General features: G+C 48.9%; 9 protein-coding genes across 9 annotated transcripts; 7 read left to right on the top strand and 2 right to left on the bottom strand. All coding sequences in view use genetic code 12, as the record gives it.

Annotated features, from left to right (window-relative positions):
* Window positions 1-1,792: 1,792 nt before the first annotated feature.
* Window positions 1,793-2,647, bottom strand: CXQ87_001721 (uncharacterized protein; the record flags this gene model as incomplete). The annotated part of the gene is made up of 1 exon (XM_025480253.1): window positions 1,793-2,647. One exon carries the CDS (start codon window positions 2,645-2,647, stop codon window positions 1,793-1,795), a length of 855 nt encoding a protein of 284 aa, XP_025334553.1.
* A 1,734-nt stretch (window positions 2,648-4,381) lies between these two features.
* On the top strand, window positions 4,382-5,383 carry PHO23 (Pho23p; the record flags this gene model as incomplete). The annotated part of the gene is made up of 1 exon (XM_025480252.1): window positions 4,382-5,383. One exon carries the CDS (start codon window positions 4,382-4,384, stop codon window positions 5,381-5,383), a length of 1,002 nt encoding a protein of 333 aa, XP_025334552.1.
* A 1,230-nt stretch (window positions 5,384-6,613) lies between these two features.
* On the top strand, window positions 6,614-7,336 carry RAS1 (Ras family GTPase; the record flags this gene model as incomplete). The annotated part of the gene is made up of 1 exon (XM_025480251.1): window positions 6,614-7,336. One exon carries the CDS (start codon window positions 6,614-6,616, stop codon window positions 7,334-7,336), a length of 723 nt encoding a protein of 240 aa, XP_025334551.1.
* Window positions 7,337-7,726: 390 nt separating this feature from the next.
* Window positions 7,727-8,197, bottom strand: CXQ87_001718 (dolichyl-diphosphooligosaccharide-protein glycotransferase; the record flags this gene model as incomplete). The annotated part of the gene is made up of 1 exon (XM_025480250.1): window positions 7,727-8,197. One exon carries the CDS (start codon window positions 8,195-8,197, stop codon window positions 7,727-7,729), a length of 471 nt encoding a protein of 156 aa, XP_025334550.1.
* A 1,083-nt stretch (window positions 8,198-9,280) lies between these two features.
* On the top strand, window positions 9,281-9,868 carry OCA1 (putative tyrosine protein phosphatase; the record flags this gene model as incomplete). The annotated part of the gene is made up of 1 exon (XM_025480249.1): window positions 9,281-9,868. One exon carries the CDS (start codon window positions 9,281-9,283, stop codon window positions 9,866-9,868), a length of 588 nt encoding a protein of 195 aa, XP_025334549.1.
* A 768-nt stretch (window positions 9,869-10,636) lies between these two features.
* CXQ87_001716 (uncharacterized protein) lies at window positions 10,637-11,353 on the top strand (the record flags this gene model as incomplete). The annotated part of the gene is made up of 1 exon (XM_025480248.1): window positions 10,637-11,353. The coding sequence occupies one exon, from the start codon at window positions 10,637-10,639 to the stop codon at window positions 11,351-11,353; it is 717 nt and encodes a 238-aa protein (XP_025334548.1).
* Window positions 11,354-11,638: 285 nt separating this feature from the next.
* CXQ87_001715 (glutathione peroxidase) lies at window positions 11,639-12,124 on the top strand (the record flags this gene model as incomplete). Its single annotated transcript, XM_025480247.1, has 1 exon — window positions 11,639-12,124. The coding sequence occupies one exon, from the start codon at window positions 11,639-11,641 to the stop codon at window positions 12,122-12,124; it is 486 nt and encodes a 161-aa protein (XP_025334547.1).
* Window positions 12,125-13,879: 1,755 nt separating this feature from the next.
* Window positions 13,880-15,262, top strand: CXQ87_001714 (uncharacterized protein; the record flags this gene model as incomplete). The annotated part of the gene is made up of 1 exon (XM_025480246.1): window positions 13,880-15,262. One exon carries the CDS (start codon window positions 13,880-13,882, stop codon window positions 15,260-15,262), a length of 1,383 nt encoding a protein of 460 aa, XP_025334546.1.
* A 1,079-nt stretch (window positions 15,263-16,341) lies between these two features.
* ILV5 (ketol-acid reductoisomerase) lies at window positions 16,342-17,538 on the top strand (the record flags this gene model as incomplete). The annotated part of the gene is made up of 1 exon (XM_025480245.1): window positions 16,342-17,538. The coding sequence occupies one exon, from the start codon at window positions 16,342-16,344 to the stop codon at window positions 17,536-17,538; it is 1,197 nt and encodes a 398-aa protein (XP_025334545.1).
* Between the last annotated feature and the right edge of the window lie 65 nt (window positions 17,539-17,603).

Here is a 17,603-nt window from a genome sequence, read left to right as displayed (position 1 = left end):
GCAGCCGTTTAAGTAGTGCCGCGCGGGAAAACAGAAACTCACCGGGCTCCATGGAATCTGTACCGACCTCGGCACAACGGAGGCGGCAGGAGGGACCATCCAAAAAGAAGAAAAGTGTTAAACTTTTAAGGGTGGAGTAAGGAGAGGCAGTATATAAACGGGGATTTCCCACCGTTTTCTTTATTTTTTTTTAACTGGTTTCATTTGCTTTGGTCTCCACCGCCTGGGGTCCCAGGGATGGCTGCGAAATACAGCATGGCCCGCCTAGACGTCACTACACAATACAGGCGATACTAACAAACCCTGGAAGAAGAAAAAAAAATCCACATTGTTCTGGAAAAACCACCACCTGACGCCGGGCCCGTGACTGAGGGGACGCTTTTTGGGTTGCCTTTTGGGTTGTGGTTGGGTAGCACCGACGGCGACCCTTTTGAAGGTGGATTTCTGGGGCCGTTTCCGGGGTGTTTCTGGGGTCAGCGTGACCTGGGGCCCTTCAGGAACACAGGTGCACAGGTGAATGTGGAGGGTTTGCCAAGTGAAAAGCCGTGGTCCAGTGCACCGAGGAAGTCAGAGGGAGGGTCCACGAATGTGGTCTAAAAGGGGGAAAAGGATAGGAAAAAAGATGGGGAAAAGGAGCTAGGGGGCAATTCGGGCCGCTCTGTTCAGTGAAGCCAACAGATTTTTCACTACTCTTTAAAAAAACTTGGTTAGATGGATACTCCCTGGTGGTTTATCCGGGCGTATAATGACGTTGCGCGAGTGTGATTTTGGCTCTTTTTTTTTTTTTTTTCAACGCAGCGAAAACGGAACAACCGCCAGTCGGCCTCGGTGTCGTGTGAGTGACATGCCATGTGACGTGCCCCAACGGCGGAGGGGAAGCGCTGCTGTTACGTTTTTCCTTCTTTTTTTTTTTTTTTTTTTTTTTCTTGTGCTTTGTTATTCTGTCCTTAGTCCTTGCTGTTGCTCGGAACAACCTCCCGAACCGTTGGATGGGCCCGCTTCCATTCGTCCGATAACGTTAATTGGCTGCGAAAAGTGCACTAACCCTACAAAGCAACCGCCTATGAAAATAGACCCTGTCACCCGTGGATGAATCCTGGGTTTTGATCGAGATGTGATTTTACGACTTGCAGGTGGGGATGGTGGATTATTTTATACTTTGCAGCGTGGCCTATCGCCGAGCAGCCTATAGCCGATCTTCTCTTGGATCTGATCGGGTGAAGCCGGGTGGAGACGCCAAGTGTGAATTTTGCAGTGATCTTTACAATGAGCTTATCTGGCTAAAAGGTTTAGCAACTCCATCGCCGGATCTGAGCCAGGCGACGGGCATTTGTAGGAACCTGAAGAGCCGATAAACGTAGGACAACGCCCAATTCCCTTCACCTCAATTGGATTGGTAATTGAGAGTTTGGTGAATTTGCTGAATTAGCTTTGGCATCACCGTTGCATCTCTGGAACTCACAATCTCGAAGTTGTTACTGTGGCGGTCTCGCAACAACCCCAGGGTATTATGTGATCCATCACCCAACAATGACTTCTCCTTTTGCTTCTCTGAAATCTTTCAATTCGCTTCAGGACCGAAAGTCCCGCTGCCACAAATCCCACCGCACCAGAATCCAAAGTGAGCCACACTTGATTTTGCGTTCAAGCAATGCTTCCACGGAATCTTTAGCGCCTTTCGAAAAACGCATTGTCCGCAGGCAATCGTGAAACAAGCCCACCTTGACGTGAAACAAGCACTTGACGTGAAACAAGCACTTGACGTGACTTACGCATCCTCAATTCTCCCAACTTATCGCTTATCCTGCTGCTGCTCTCGTAGATATGTCAAGTTCTTCTCGTACAAGCCCTTGAGCTCGTTTCTCTTACATGTAAGCGTGCCCTGGTGCCGTTTAAGAGCATCTCTTCGAGCAAAGCCTTTGCCACAAGAAGGACAGATATTGGCTGGGATTTCCAAGTGCTGTTTTCCATGGCGCTTGAGATCGCTGCTTCTCCGGAACAGCATATCGCAATCCGGGCACGGGAACTTTCTTTGAAGCTTGTTTTTTCTGTCTAGCGCCGGAACCTTATCCTCTTCTTCCTCGGCCTCTTGTTTGATCTCACTTTTCTTCTTTTCTTCGTCTAGAAGGAAGTTCCAGCCTGAGTTATTAGAATTCAGCGGGTGGTTGTGCGTGCCCGTGAAGATATCGTTGCTCATGTTGGGGAACCCATCGTAGAAGTTCTGAATCATAAGTTGACCATTTTCGTTAGCTGTGATGTTCTGAGACCGTTTTATCGGGTTCCCGTGGGGCAGCAGCGCATATTGAAGTCTCGTTAAAAGATCCTCGATCGTCGGATCCACAAGCATATCCAGCTTGGCCGTGGAAGCTACTAAGGCCTCATGGGCCAAACGAAGAAATCTTGCATCCTCATCATTTCCATTCCCGTTTCCGTTCCCGTTTTCCCTAGCTTCGCTGTTATTTCGGAATCTGCTCGGTAGTCTGCGTGGATCCAGCGGAAGCAGACTCTGCTGAACCCCATGAGTAGGATTTCCCCTGGTATAACTGACATTCTGCTCCACCACCACAGGACTATTTCTTCCCACTAGATAATTATCCGGCAGCTGGATGCTGCGTGGGGAGTCCTCGCCAAACATGGAAAAGCTCATAGTGAACTAAGTAATAAATAAAGATCTGGTCGCTCGAGAGGCATATACTTTGCTGCTGGGACAGGTTATATGGTAGGAACTGTGGCTCGCAGCGTGGGTTTGGCCCTGCAGCAGCACGAAAGGGGCACTATATTTGATAATGCGGTGGGGGAGGTAAATTCTCCGAAATCCCCAGAAACCGAGTTTGTTGTTTTCAGTTTTTTGCTGTTTGCCTCCTGGCCTTCGAGTTCGGAGTTGGTTTTTCACGGAAGCACCGGGTGTAGTAAGTGGCGAAGCCGAACGGGCGGTGAAAAATGAAATGTGCGGTATATGTCACAAAAACAGCCACAGCAACAGCGAAAGAAGCAAATTCTAAGGCATAGGCCAGTCAAATTTCATGTTTCTTGAATGCTAAGGCTGCTAGTGTGCTGTAGGGCACGTGACATTTTGCAATTAATTGTGTCATTCTGGTGACGAGCCGCGTGTCTGCGCACGTGACCGGTCACGTGCCACCGTTTAAACGCCATACAATCGGAATGTGGCTCACTGGGGGTGATGTGGATGCCGAAGATCGCGGGAGTGTGTATTTCGGACTTGTGCCGTGCCCTCGCCAGTGTGGGTATCTTAACCATGTGTCAATGTGTCTCCTGCATCACTTGCATATGCAGCTCCTCCGATAAGAATCCCTGAGGTGGTACTGGAGATAGTCTATGATTTGAAGAATTGGCGGGATCCAATGGGGATTATTGGATGTGCAGATTGGCTTCTCGTTGGGAGCTTATTTGATGTCGTTTGTCCTTGCAGGCATTAAAATGTCGTCAGAGGTTATACCTATTTGCAGCCATTGTCCATAGTTTGGCTGGCTGAACCTAGTAGCCAAACGTTTTTAGCTTGTCTAAAAAACGCTTCACTGTTGCCGCAGCTGTCCCGATTGACGACCATGAAACCTTATCGACAGGGCATTGTTTGGTGAATGCCAGCTTAAAGTCAAAAAACATCTCTCAAAGCATCAAGCTTGAAGCTAAACATACATTCGGCATGCAACGGTGGAGAAAGCCTGCTATGAAGATCGCATTTTCGGGATGCAAGTGGATGTACTTCAGCCACTATTTGGTGAGTCCAAATTGGGAGGATCTTTTGATTGTGCTGGCTATAGTGTAGTTCTTGGAAGGTATGCGTCCGTATTAGGATCCATACTGGTATAAAGAAGAGGTGCACTTTGGTCCCATTGGCTGGGATTGACTAGACATTACAGAATGTCGTTAGCTTCAGGTTGATTTCGTCTCTCTGAGACACTCTGAAATTAAGGTGATTCCCGAGGTCATGATGTATGGTGGGTTGACCATCCCACTCCTTTCGCAGCCATTTACCATACCATAGAAGCACTTATTTCGCAGCCATGTACTAATTTAAAGCTCCACTCCAATTTGATACCACACCAAGGATCCTCTTTCGTACCGTAACGAAGTGAAAAATAATAGGGCGATAATCGCAATCTTAAAATAACACCAGTTTATCTCGAATCACTTACATCTACCACCTTCCCTTTCCTCACACAACTGCTCGTCAATGCGCCAACAAAGCAACCACAAAACAAGCCAACACCCAAATGCCCCTCAAGCGACTACGTCAAAAATATAAAAAATACCAATGTCTTGCCTTCCCCTGCTTCTATCCCAACCCAAACGTGTTTTGGGCAGCGCACGACCTTGGTGATGCTGAAAAGCCGGGGCTCTTCTCAATCAACCTCCAACCATGCACCACGATCTTCCGGCCAGACAAAAGTCACAGAGACTAGTGAACAAGGCCAAGGCCGAGCAGGGTGCAGGAAAGTACTTCAACCTGTTCAAGCAGAAACCACGCAACATCACAAACGCCAATGAGCTTCTCCCAGGATTGAACGATATCCTGGACGCTTTGGAAGCCATGCCCATGGATTTGGTCAAGTACATGACCTTGCTCAAGGAGATCGACGCCAAGTGCATTAACTCGATTCCGGCCATCAACAGACAAGTCGCCAGCTACATTGAAGATCTCCACAAGGACGGAGCTCAGGATGGTCTTAGTAGAGAAGACAAGACACAACGGCTCGGACGGATCCGCAAGCGGGTCTTCGAGGTCATTCCGTGTTTGGAAGAGAAGATGCATGTGACCTCGGTGGCCGCCGACGTGATGGCCAAGCACATGTACAGAATCAACAACGACTACAAGGTGATCATTGGCAACAACGAGATCCCCGAGCTGGTGAGGCTAGGGCCATTGAACCACAGGGCTATGGTTCAGGATCCCGCCGCGGCCGCCGAAGCAGCCAAACTGGCCCAATCGCAGCGTCTGGAGTCTCGTAGAGAGGCTCTTGCAGCCAGAAAAGCAAATAAGGACGACGATGAAGATAACGGCAAGAGACGCAGAGGCAATGGTCGCGAGACGACGCCCTTGGAGTCTGTTTCTGTCAACGGTAACGGCGTGGGGTCCAAAAAGCGCAGAGCGCAGGACGATAAGAGTCTGGTACCTCCAGAGAAGAAGAGAGCAGGAAACAAGCCTAGACGAGGCGACGACGAGGGCCTGGGTCCTTCGGGCGAGCCTACCTACTGCTACTGTGACCAGGTTTCGTTTGGCGAGATGGTGGGTTGCGACGGAGAGACCTGTAAGAGAGAATGGTTCCACTTGCCGTGTATTGGATTCAAGAACCCACCCAAGGGTAAGTGGTATTGTGACGAGTGTTTGGCGAAGATGAAGCGGAAGCCACAGAGGGCATGAGGGGGTGGAGTCTGACGGAGCGTGGGATAAGTGTTGGAAATTTTGAGGCTCAAGAGCTCCAATTGAAGCCAGTGCCCAGATGGAAGTTTCGGATGAAAGTGAGATTCGGTGAGCATCAATTGGACGGGAAATTATCCATTGGACATGTCCCTGGCCAACTGATGCATCAATCCCGCACGAACAGTTCCATGAATCCTATCTCCTCATCGTCTTACTACCCTATCGCCCTTCAATCTACACCTACCTTGGCAGAACAGCTCAGAACCAAACCGCCCAGATTTTTCAATACACCGTATCGGCAACATTTCAACGACCATTAACCATTCAGTGACGTACCTCCTGTGGCGTGTTACACGAAACCTCGTGAGCCCACTTTCGTTGCAACCAACCTAGAAACCCACTGTCTGCTCCACCGCACGATTACGCCTCATTTCTGGAACATCACCCCTCCTCCACCTACCATCCCCACAGATGACTCTTCCACGCATGTCCTTGGCTGTGCTGAAAAGCCGCATGGAAAGTTTGGGCGATTTGGCTGCGAAATGGTCACACCCTGGCGTTGTTATCGCGATAGAGAACGCCGTGTCCACGGTTTTCAAAGCGTTAACGGTAAAGTTTATGCCACGGCTCGGCAAACAAGCCACAACCAGCCCCACCTCCGTCGTCAACTTTGGGCGTCTGAGGCGTCTATGTACTTCTCCAAAAACCACTATCCAAGCATTTTTGTGGGGCCAAACGGACCTCGACAACTGCGAAATCTACTATGATTGACTTCCAAAACTTGGCTTATCGGCCGGATATTGCTCCCAGATCTCGTCGATTACCTTCAAGAGGCTGGTATCTTAAAATGGTCTGCTCTTGGCTTTGGTCCATGCATGTGCCGTGCAGGGAGAAAAAGGCGCCAGGCGTGTGAACCTTTCTCCATTTGGATAGGGGCCCAGAAGAATTGCCCCTCAATATTGTCAGGTAATGGTCAGGAGAAGGCGAATTTGCAGCATTTTCGTTGAGCAATGCCTTCATTACAGCTACAATGTGGTTTTGCTCCACAGCAATAAGCTTGGAATGGCTCGCGGGCTTACAGACCAACGACAGCACACCCGTACCTCTGTAGCATTTTTTTCCCATGGTGCGCCAACATAGGATCGGGATTTAAACCACCTGGAACAAAGGCATTATTATCAGGAAGTCAATCGTTTCTTCTTGCGCAAACTCCACAAGCAGCATTTCGTCATGGTAAAAGAATACAAGTTGGTCGTTGTCGGCGGCGGTGGTGTCGGAAAATCGGCTCTTACCATCCAGCTTATCCAGTCCCACTTTGTGGATGAATACGACCCTACCATCGAGGACTCGTACCGTAAGCAGTGCACGGTCGACAACGAGCAGGTGGTGTTGGATATCTTGGACACCGCCGGCCAGGAGGAGTACCTGGCCATGAGAGAGCAGTACATGAGAACCGGCGAGGGTTTCTTGTTGGTGTACGCGATCAACTCTAGAAACTCCATTGAGGAATTACAGACCTTCTACGAGCAGATCCAGCGTGTCAAGGACTCCGACAATGTGCCCGTGTTGATTGTCGGCAACAAGTCCGATTTGGAGATTGAGAGACAGGTGAGCTACGAGGAAGGTGCCGAGTTCGCCAAGGCCTTGAACTGCCCCTTCTTAGAGACGTCGGCCAAGCAGAGAATCAACGTCGAGGAGGCCTTCTACGGGTTGGTGCGCTCCATCAACGAAAAGACCGCTCCCGCCAGTCCACCAGCTGAGCCTGCTGCAGCCCCAGAGGCTGCTGACGACTCCACGCCAGCTAACACCGACGCTGTCCAGGCGTCCAAGGCTGAAGACAGCAAGCCTGCGCAGCCCAGCAAACCAGCGGCCGCCTCTGAGAGGAGAACCGCCCAGAGCCTGTCCCAGGCGCAGCAGCCCAAGGAAAAGAGCGGCTGCTGTGTGATTGTGTAAACGGCTGTGCCGTACGACTGACGAGGCAAGTGTATTAATAATAAAAGTTCATCTGCGAGCCGGAGGCATGGTGGATTTGTCGTCCTTCCGCTCGTGTGAGTTTCTTTGCAATATACATTGAGTGAAAGGCTTGAGTGTAGCAGTTAGATTTGAGCTTTATGCTCCGGTAACTAATGAGGGCTTCAATTGACACGATTCGGTCGAAAGATTGGGCTGGTGATCGTCAGATCTATCCAACAGCATATAGATCTTGAAAAAGAGTATAGCTCCGTTTGGAAAAATTTGAGATCCCACTTTAACCAGATGTCATCAATGTGCCTTTAGCCAATCGCTCATAAACCCCCTCTTCCTCCAGCCCCTACACTATCTCACATATCCGTTTATCTCTATTTAGTTGATGAAGTGGAACACGATAAAGTGCAAAATCAACGAGGCAAAAATGTACTCGCCAAACGCCACCTCGGGCGATATCGCCTTGAACACACTGCTAGCACGGTCCTTGTCGGCAGTGGCATACTGCAAACGCAAGCTCACCGTAAGCACAAACTGACCCACACACGAGATAAACCCACCCAAAAAGGCATTGAAGGGGAAGTTTCCCACCAAAAGAACATACACAAACTGCAACACGCCCGCGGCAACCAAAAACACCAAAAACGTGTCGATCAACTTGAGGCGAGGCGTTAACGTCTCGAGGTAGTCCTTGTAGGTTGCCTGAACAGCACCAACCACGTCATTCACAGAGCCCAGCACCGAGCTTTGTTTTGATTTTGTGACGATCTCATCGTCTGTTTTGGCATTAGCTGCAACCGCCGCCTGGGCCGCTGCAGCCGCCTTTTTGGATCCGTCCTTTTTGGCCATGGTGGTTTTTGAAGAACACGGTCCCAGCGTGTTAAGTGAGAAGGTAGTGCGGTGCACGAGAATGGGGGGGGGGGGGGGTTGTTTAAGTGGGAGGTGGTTAAAGGGAGGATGGTTTTAATAGAATTGTTAATTTGGACTGGCTGAACATAAGGTATATTTGGGTTGTTTTTTATATCGTAATTGTTGAATGGTTGTTGTTGGAGGGTGCTGAAAGGTTGAGGTGGCTGCGAAAAGTTGTATGGTGGAGGTATCATAGACGTGTAGAGACGGTGAAAGTGCTGAGAAGAGGATAGGATAGTTTTGATAAATATGCTCCATTAAGCTCCTGGTATGAAATTTTTTTGAAGAAGTGGCACTTGATTTGCTGTTTAGGTATGTCCATGATAGTGCTTGACCAGTCAGGACACTGTAATCTTCTACATTAGTAAAGGCCTCTTCATGGTTCTCAAGAGGATGACTTATCTATAAAATAGTATTTCTAATTCAGGGCCAAAAAGGGCGAAACAGACATGGGATTATCTGGGCATCTTAAGTCTTCGAATATCCGAAAGACAGGGTTTACATGGCTGCTAATGCAAGGCAGAGGACTACAGTGCTTATAGCGAATTGCAATGTCGGGAACAGTTTTCACAATTTATTAGTGAAATCAATGAGCAATTGCACAAGAATTGCTTACGCATGTTAGTGTTCAGTTTCGCCTTGCACCACCAACTCCACCTTTTTTCATAGTCCAAACGAGAAATGTCCTGAAACAACATAGAAACCATCGGATATCAATTAAATCTCTCATTTTGATCCACTTCTTGTCAACTCCCTTGCCATTGCAATAGGTTATTCCATGCCTCACCTTATACCCAGGATGCTGTCATTAACTACGCCCACCTTCCACCCATCAACCACCATTACACAATACCTCCCCAGTCCAGCCAGAAACTTCCACCTCAACCTCTTCGATAAAATAAATATTTTATGTAAATTTCCCACCCCCGTTGACCTACCCCGATTTTTGCTTCCTCCCCACGTGACCCGCCTCAATACGAGCCGAGTCTTGGGATCCTCCAATCCATACCTACCAATCTTTGCATGTCCCAAATAGCCCTGGAAGACCACCCTGTTGATCCTTTACAGCCTAAGCGCATAACCACGGCGCCAGTGCTGCGAATTATCCCGCCATTAAACTTTTGCCCTGTGGAAAAACAGCTATATCGGTCTGGCCAACCGCTGGTGATAAACCAATCCTTTTTACAGGAGTTGAACTTGAAAACGATCATATGGCTCGCTAGTGAAGAACCAGCAGAGGAGTTTTTGGACTACTGCTCTCGTCAGAATATCAATATAGAGTTTGTCGGCATGATCAACGACTACAATTACTCCAACATCAACCCGTGGGACCTGTTGGACGAAAGGACGATTAAGAACGCCTTGGAGCTCGTGTGTAATAAAGAGAATTACCCTCTTTTAGTTTGTTGTGGAATGGGCCGTCATAGGACGGGCGCTGTGATTGGTTGTTTAAGAAGATTGCAAGGATGGAACTTGGCTAGTGTTTCGGAGGAATATCGTCGTTTTGCGGGTGCTCGTGGCGGAAGGATCTTGGTGGAGCTTCTCATAGAGAGTTTTGACGTGCTGACGGTTGAAGTCGAGCCGCTGAAGCTTCCAGAGTACTTGAGGTAGAGGCGATAAGGAGATTCCGTTGATCTGAACAGTTAAGGCAACAGTTGGTTCTGCTATCCACTGTCACGTCTTCTATTAGCTTCGTGGCAGTTACAAAGAATTAAAAGAGCTTTTCGGGATATTAACGAGCTTTTCGGAAAAGCTGGATGTTCTGATCGGACCGGATCGGATCGGAAGCTACCAATCGCTCAACACTGAACAGAACACACACCTATACGCTTGGTTTTGTGGAAGAGGCATTGCATTACTTGCAGCTGCCCTTTTTAGCATGCTCGAACCTTCGTCTTAGTCTCGAAGCTGGTGACCGCTTGAGATATCATGTACAGACAAAAGCAAATCGGCTTAATAAGGTGCCTTCTACACTCTGGTCATTCTTCGCCTCTTGGGACCAGAACTCACCATTTTTCCATCAACAATCTTAAACGAAGTTAATTTATTCACATACAGCTTATTCAATTCGTTCGCTGACTCTTTCTCCCACCACAGAGATGACTGCCCCGGTCGGACTCTATCTGGGGTGCCATATCTACACCCGTGCACCACCACCCTCATCTTCGCGGTGGAGGCAAACCCACCCCTCGATATCTTATTTGCTTTTGCTTCACACTGCTTGTTGGAAAGACAGTAAATCCATAAATAGCGGTTATATCTATTCCAGTGCCGTTTTAACAAAGACTATTTAAACAGTTTTTTCGTTTATCGTCTCCTCAAAGTTACAGCGTCACCCCCCTGGCTTCATCCCCTTACAATTCCACCCACAACACCAAGATGGGAACCTGCATTACCGTGATTAAGGTCGTTGGGGCCTCTTCCTTGGGGCTTTTGAGCGGCAACTTGGCATTTCAGTCGTATAAAAAGATCCCTGATTTGATCAGTAAGATCAACAACCAGGTTTCGATCTCCTCCACAGCCGCTGCATCAGTGTTGAGGCTGGTGATGCAGAATGTGGTTGTTTCTGGAACTGCAAACATCCTTTTGGCGACCTTGTCGGCCTATTTGTTCTCCACAGCATACAAGTACTCGCCTCCATCTGGCAGACACCCATATCTTTTGTACTGTGCTTTGGGCGCCCCCTTGGCGGCAGCCCTGTACCACTTACAGACATTGGGCGCCGACGTGAAGATCGTCAAGCGTGCTTGTCTCCAGAAGAAGATTGTAGAGAAGAAAAAGTCCGAGCAACCCGTTGCACCTGTGCGCTCTAGTGACGACAGCCCCTTGGACAAATCATACATCCATGTGAGCGACTCGCTGTCTAGCACTACTACGCCTGCTAGCAGCACGCCAAACTCGCCAGAGCAGCCAGCAACCGACATCCAGCCAACCACCTCAGCCATTGAGCAGGAGGTCGAAGAGGCGTTGAGCAAGAAGGAGTACCTCAACCACTTGGAGACAGAACGCAATTCTTACAAGACTGCTTTCGCTGTGTCCAGTGCTGCATTCGTCGTTAGTGCCATTGGTCTTGTGGGAGAGTACTTCCTTCACTAAGTGCTGCAGGGAAGAACTACTCGTAAACGCACAACTGCAGCTATAGCATGTGTTTAAGTGTATCTGCAATGAACAAACGAGCTTAATGAATCACTGATTACTATTTTTTTGAAAATCCCGGATTCAGCAGTCAAGCTTCCAAGGCTAAACTTGCGTGGGGCCCCCATGCACGTGCGGTGAGGTCACGCTTACTCATCCCTACAATGGAAGCGAAGCGCTCAGGATAAATAAGCCAATCTTGCCACCATCATTTCTACTCGAGTGCGCTATATTAATTCTCGAATAATGTCTAAGTTTTACGATTTCAAACCATTGGATGCCAGAGACGAGCCATTCCCTTTCTCCGACTTGAAAGGCAAGGTCGTTGTTATTGTCAATGTCGCCTCCAAGTGCGGCTTCACTCCACAGTACAAGGAGTTGGAGGAATTGAACAAGAAGTACGCCGAAAAGGACGTTCAGTTCATCGGTTTCCCATGTAACCAGTTTGGTGGTCAAGAGCCCGGCAGTTCCGAGGAGATTGCATCTTTCTGTCAGCTCAATTACGGTGTGTCGTTCCCAGTGCTCAAGAAGATTGAGGTTAACGGCGACAACGCTGACCCTGTCTACAAGTGGTTGAAGGAGCAGAAGAGCGGTCTTTTGGGCCTCTCGAGAATCAAGTGGAACTTTGAGAAGTTTTTGATTGACAAGGAGGGCAATGTAGTGGAGCGTTTCTCGTCGCTTGCCAAGCCCAAGTCGTTGGAGCCCAAGATCGAGGCGTTGTTGAAGGCCTAATGTTTGTATTTTAGTGGTGTCAATGGACAATTGTGTTATTTTTTGACTGTAGAATGGCTAAAAGTGACGTAGATTTACGTGGTGGTCTAAGTTTGAGATATTTTGTAGGAGTCATGCTTCCAGCTTTTTTCTGCGCAACGGAGTTTTTAGAGAGAGGCTGTGAATACAGAGTAGCTTAGAAAATCGAAAACTCGATACTTTGGCTGAATCAAGAGTTCAATCAATTCTTTGGTCTATATTTTGGGTAACCTTCGAAATATAGGCTTTTCGTCACCGAGCGATCCCAAATGCCCGTGCATCAGAATCAGTCCACCTTGGCCCAACAGAAGGAATAAGCGGTGCACCAAAAAACACAATCTGGGCAAGTTATAAACACAAGATGTTGGAAAGAAATCCAAAAACCACCACTTTTCAAATAACCTCCCGGATTCCTGGTCCCCACCGCCAGATCCACTTATCTGTTTGGGTGCAAAATGCGATAAGCGATTTCCCCAAGCCACCTCCTAACGTTCGTACGCGGCTCGGATGATCCGTGTCGAAGGAGCCAAACAAGCGATTCAAACAATCGAGCCAAAAAGGGGTAAAGGGGAACTTGTCATAATGATAATAGAAAATAAAAAAAGACGTAGCCATAAATGAACCACCACCTGGCACCGTTAGCAGATGCTCTATGCGGATCGCCAAACTTCACAGGCCGATGCACTGATAAGCCCTTAGCCAGCCCTTAGCCAGACAATGAGGAAAGCTGGATCAAACAAAGACATGACCTGGGAATCCCTGGACACGTTTTCAAGCAAACAAAGCGATTGGCTGGATTGCTCATTTTGTTTCTTTTTCACCTCTTCACCTCCGTCCTACGGCGATTCACTGTAAGCCAGCATGCAGCGAAGAAGCACCACAGCCTAAGGTGCGAGCACAAAAGGCCAAGCTCCGATCGATTTTTTTGATTTTCTGTAATTTCACCTTTTTGGCCCAGTCGACCGTTTCATGACCTCCGTGGCGCTGTGGCAAGCACCCCTGTGGCTTCTGAGCCATACCGGTAGCGCATTCAGATGAGATTGAGGAGGGGAGGAAGGCCATGGATTCTCGAAGAACCGCCCCAAAAGATCGACTATTTTTGAAGAATAGCTATTTTTGAAACTCTCCAAAAAACGAAAAACTACACCACATGAAAAAACAAGACGTCGTGGAACCCGGTGGAAGCACCCAGAATGTTGTGTACTGAGACCCAAAAAGCGGACCGGTGTAGGCGCACTAGACCAGCTTATCTGCCCCACAGTCAGCCCACCGAAATGCAATATTCCGATCCATGCCGAAAGGGCAAACAACTGGGAAACACGTAGCGGTTTTTGATTTTTGGGAGATCAGAAAAAACACAACATTTTCAAAAGTATCAAAACTCTTATTCTTTTCGTCTATTTGCTGACCCAACGGTGGAGCCGTTATCGGTCCAGATCCGCACTCTTGTGACTAATCTGCATTCCCGGTTCCACACTTTTCTCCTATCTTCCACCCCAGATATATAGCATCGCACCCGCACTTATTCACCTACACTTCCCCTCCACATATATATCGTCTTGCTGGCAAGATCGGATTCCTCGAATCCATCACAAAATCATCAATCAATCAATCACACTACAGCCCTTCACTCAATCAAATCCAACTACGTCATTCATCGATACACTTGTTCATAGGTGCCCCTTCCCTTGTTAATACCCAGCACACTTTCCTGTTCATAAATCGACTTCTTCCACCATGACCACCCATAGCGCTTATGAAGCCCAGCAGGGCCTCCTCAACGATGCGTATCGCTTCGTGTCCAACATCCAGAAGGGCTCCTTCGGAAAGGTGACCCTAGCTGATGACGTCAGGACAGGAACCAAGGTCGCATTGAAGGCCATGCTCAAGTCTAGCAAAGAGGTGGCCAGAATGGCCCGCCACGAAACCGCCATTCTCAAGCTGTTGGGAACGGAGAACCCCTACATCTGCCAGCTCGTGGACCACTTTGAAACCGACGAGTACATTGTTTTGGTGCTCGAGTACTGCGAGAACGGCGATATGTACGATGTGATCCACGCCGAGCTGGCGTCCCACCCGCGTGCCGTGGACGTATGGAAGTTGGCCAGGGAAATGTACCTGGGCTTGTCCTACGCCCACTCCAAGGGCATCTACCACCGGGACTTGAAGCCGGAGAACATCTTGTTTACCCTGGACGGATCCGTCAAGATCTGTGACTGGGGGTTGGCTTCACGTTCTCGTCTTCTGAGCGACTTCAACGTCGGCACAGAGAAGTACATGGCGCCTGAGTGCTTTGCCAACAGTGCTCTCGCAGAGTCGTCCTACAAGATCGACTGTCGCTACACAGACTACTGGTCCTTTGGCGTGACGCTTTTGACGGCTGTGTTCGGCACGAGTCCCTTCAAGCCTGTTCGTGCAAACGACGACGTCTGGGGCTCGGCTGACACTTTCCGTCGCAAGAACAAGTCAGTTAAGAAGTCGTTAGAGAGTGACTTCAACTTTAAGAACTTCGTGTTGTACAACAAACCCGAGGTGTTGTACGACATTTACCCGTCGATGAACGAGAACTGCTTTCGAATCTTCACCCGCCTCTTGAAGGTGGGTGGTGTTGACGAAGATATTGATAGCTACGTGCGCAAGATCGAGCGCAGAGACCTCGAAGCTTTTATTAATGATCTTGAGGAGAATTGGAAGTATGGCTTGACCGTGTGGGAGGAAGACGAGCTTTATGACCTCGAAGACGATGGCATAGAGGACCTCTTTGATATGGATGGCTTCACCAATTCTACCAAGAGAACGGAGTACAATGAGGAAGAAGAGGAGATCGAAGAGAAGGATACTAAGGCCAGCGAGACCTACATGAGCACCCAGGCGGTGGCTGCGGTCGAGGTTCCGCTGGTCAAGCAGCATAGCATTCCTGTGCCGTCGCTCGTGGAGTCGACGTACCAGCCCAAGCTGTGGTACGACTTGGAGGATGAGCTAGACGACACTGAGTTCAACAAGTTGTTTTCCAGCTTGAGCACTAAGAGCGTGACTCCAATGCCAATCGAAGAGAGCAACAAGGCAGTGGATGAGGATGGCAGGAACATTCGCATAGTGGAGAAGGAGGTGATGGTATAAGGCATTTATGACAGTAACGAAGCCCTAATGAATGATGAATCAAAAACAGCGCGTAGACCCCACACAACCGGCGCGGTACCGGTCCGCTGATAATGCACAGAACCTGGTCCGGTCCAGGTGACTCATGCCTAATCGGGCCGTTTGCGGTAGCGGAGCTGATGAATATATTCATATTCTGAATACTGCGGTTTTGGTTTCGAGGCGGGGCTTATCTGCATTGATGGGTTTATAAGTGAAAAATCAGTTCAGAGGATTTGACAGGTGCAAGTGATGATTCCTATCAACGCATTGAACAATGACTGCCAGGGTCCACGTGAAAGAGTCATATTCTTTTTAAACTTGAAGTGATTTAAAACTCGAAGTGATCACTAGAGCTCTTTTATTAAGATGCGGCGTAATACGCTTGAGCCGTGATTGTAGTTTGCAAAGAATTCTGATCTAGACGTTTAAGAGCATAGACACGAAGTGCCTTCACAATGTAGAAAGCTGAAATAATTGAAACATAAAGTAATGATATGGACACTTGAGAACCACTTATGATATCAAAACCGTTCTTTTTTAGAAAAAGTCAAGCATATGCTTGTAATTAAGATATCATCGCCTCGCTCTGTGAATCATTCGCATGCATCCTCGGATCCAGCCTACTCATTCAAGCAACTTTCATACTAAAAGACAAACAATTGGGAAAACCTTCTCTGCTTCAGATCACCACCATCACCATTACCTCAATTCATCAACACCTGAAAAGTCACACAAAATCACCGGACATCCGGGTTACAAGCCTGCAGCCAAAGCATGAGTAATAGACGCGGCCCAGCGGTGTTTGAAGAGATGTCAAACACATTCATAATTCATAAAACCTCATTCAGAAATCAGAAAATACACGACATGACACATTGACATCCTCCAATTGGCGAAGCACGATTGTAAAATGCGTCCGCTGCGTTGCGGTACTGCGGGGCCGGAACCGGGCCTGCACCGGGGAGGAAAGTTTTTCACTGTCCAGGCCTCGTCGACATATAAAGAGCGCCCAATCCCAGGACTTTTTTTTCCCACCAACAAGAACTTTTTTACTGATCATGTCTTTCAGAAACGCTTCCATGCGCATGGCCCGCCAGGCCACCGGTGCCGCTGCTAAGCAGATGGCCGCCAAGAGATCTCTTGCTGCTTTGGCTACCAGAGCCACCACCAAGACTGCTGTCAGAACCGCCCCAATGGCCACCCGTGGCCTCAAAACCATCAACTTTGGTGGCACTGAGGAAATTGTCCACGAGCGTGCCGACTGGCCAAGAGAGAAATTGTTGGAGTACTTCAAGGACGACACCTTGGCCTTGATTGGTTACGGCTCTCAGGGTTACGGCCAGGGTTTGAACTTGAGAGACAACGGTCTCAACGTCATCATTGGTGTCAGAAAGGACGGTGCCTCTTGGAAGGCCGCCATTGAGGACGGCTGGGTTCCAGGCGAGAACTTGTTCGACGTCAAGGAGGCCATTGGCAAGGGTACCTACATCATGAACTTGTTGTCTGACGCTGCCCAGTCCGAGACCTGGCCCGAGCTCAAGCCCTTGATCACCGAGGGCAAGACCTTGTACTTCTCGCACGGCTTCTCCCCAGTCTTCAAGGACTTGACCAAGGTTGAGCCACCATCCGACGTTGATGTCATCTTGGCTGCTCCAAAGGGTTCCGGTAGAACCGTCAGATCCTTGTTCCTCGAGGGCAGAGGTATCAACTCCTCTTACGCCGTGTGGAACGACGTGACCGGTAAGGCCGAGGAGAAGGCCATTGCCATGGCTGTTGCCATTGGTTCCGGTTACGTTTACCAGACCACTTTCGAGAGAGAGGTGAACTCTGACCTTTACGGTGAGAGAGGCTGTCTTATGGGCGGTATCCACGGTATGTTCTTGGCCCAGTACGAGGTGTTGAGAGAGAACGGCCACTCCCCATCTGAGGCTTTCAACGAGACCGTTGAGGAGGCCACCCAGTCTCTTTACCCATTGATTGGTAAGTACGGTATGGACTACATGTACGACGCCTGCTCCACCACCGCCAGAAGAGGTGCTCTTGACTGGTACCCAAGATTCAAGGATGCCTTGAAGCCAGTCTTCAGCGACTTGTACGAGTCTGTGAGAAACGGTACCGAGACCCAGAGATCCTTGGACTTCAACGGTGCCCCCGACTACAGAGAGAGATTGGAGGAGGAGTTGGAGACCATCAGAAACATGGAGATCTGGAAGGTCGGCAAGGAGGTGAGAAAGTTGCGTCCCGAGAACCAGTAAGCTGCTTTGTGGCGCTCTTTTCCTGCCATGGTCATGAACGACTAGCAGGGCCCTTCAATTCTGCT

Source organism: Candidozyma duobushaemuli (assembly GCF_002926085.2).
Source record: "Candidozyma duobushaemuli strain B09383 chromosome Unknown B_B09383, whole genome shotgun sequence".
NCBI classification, from domain to species: Eukaryota; Fungi; Ascomycota; class Pichiomycetes; order Serinales; family Metschnikowiaceae; genus Candidozyma; species Candidozyma duobushaemuli.
The sequence above is the reverse complement of the archived record's forward strand: the minus strand, read 5'-3'. Positions and strand labels throughout refer to the sequence as shown.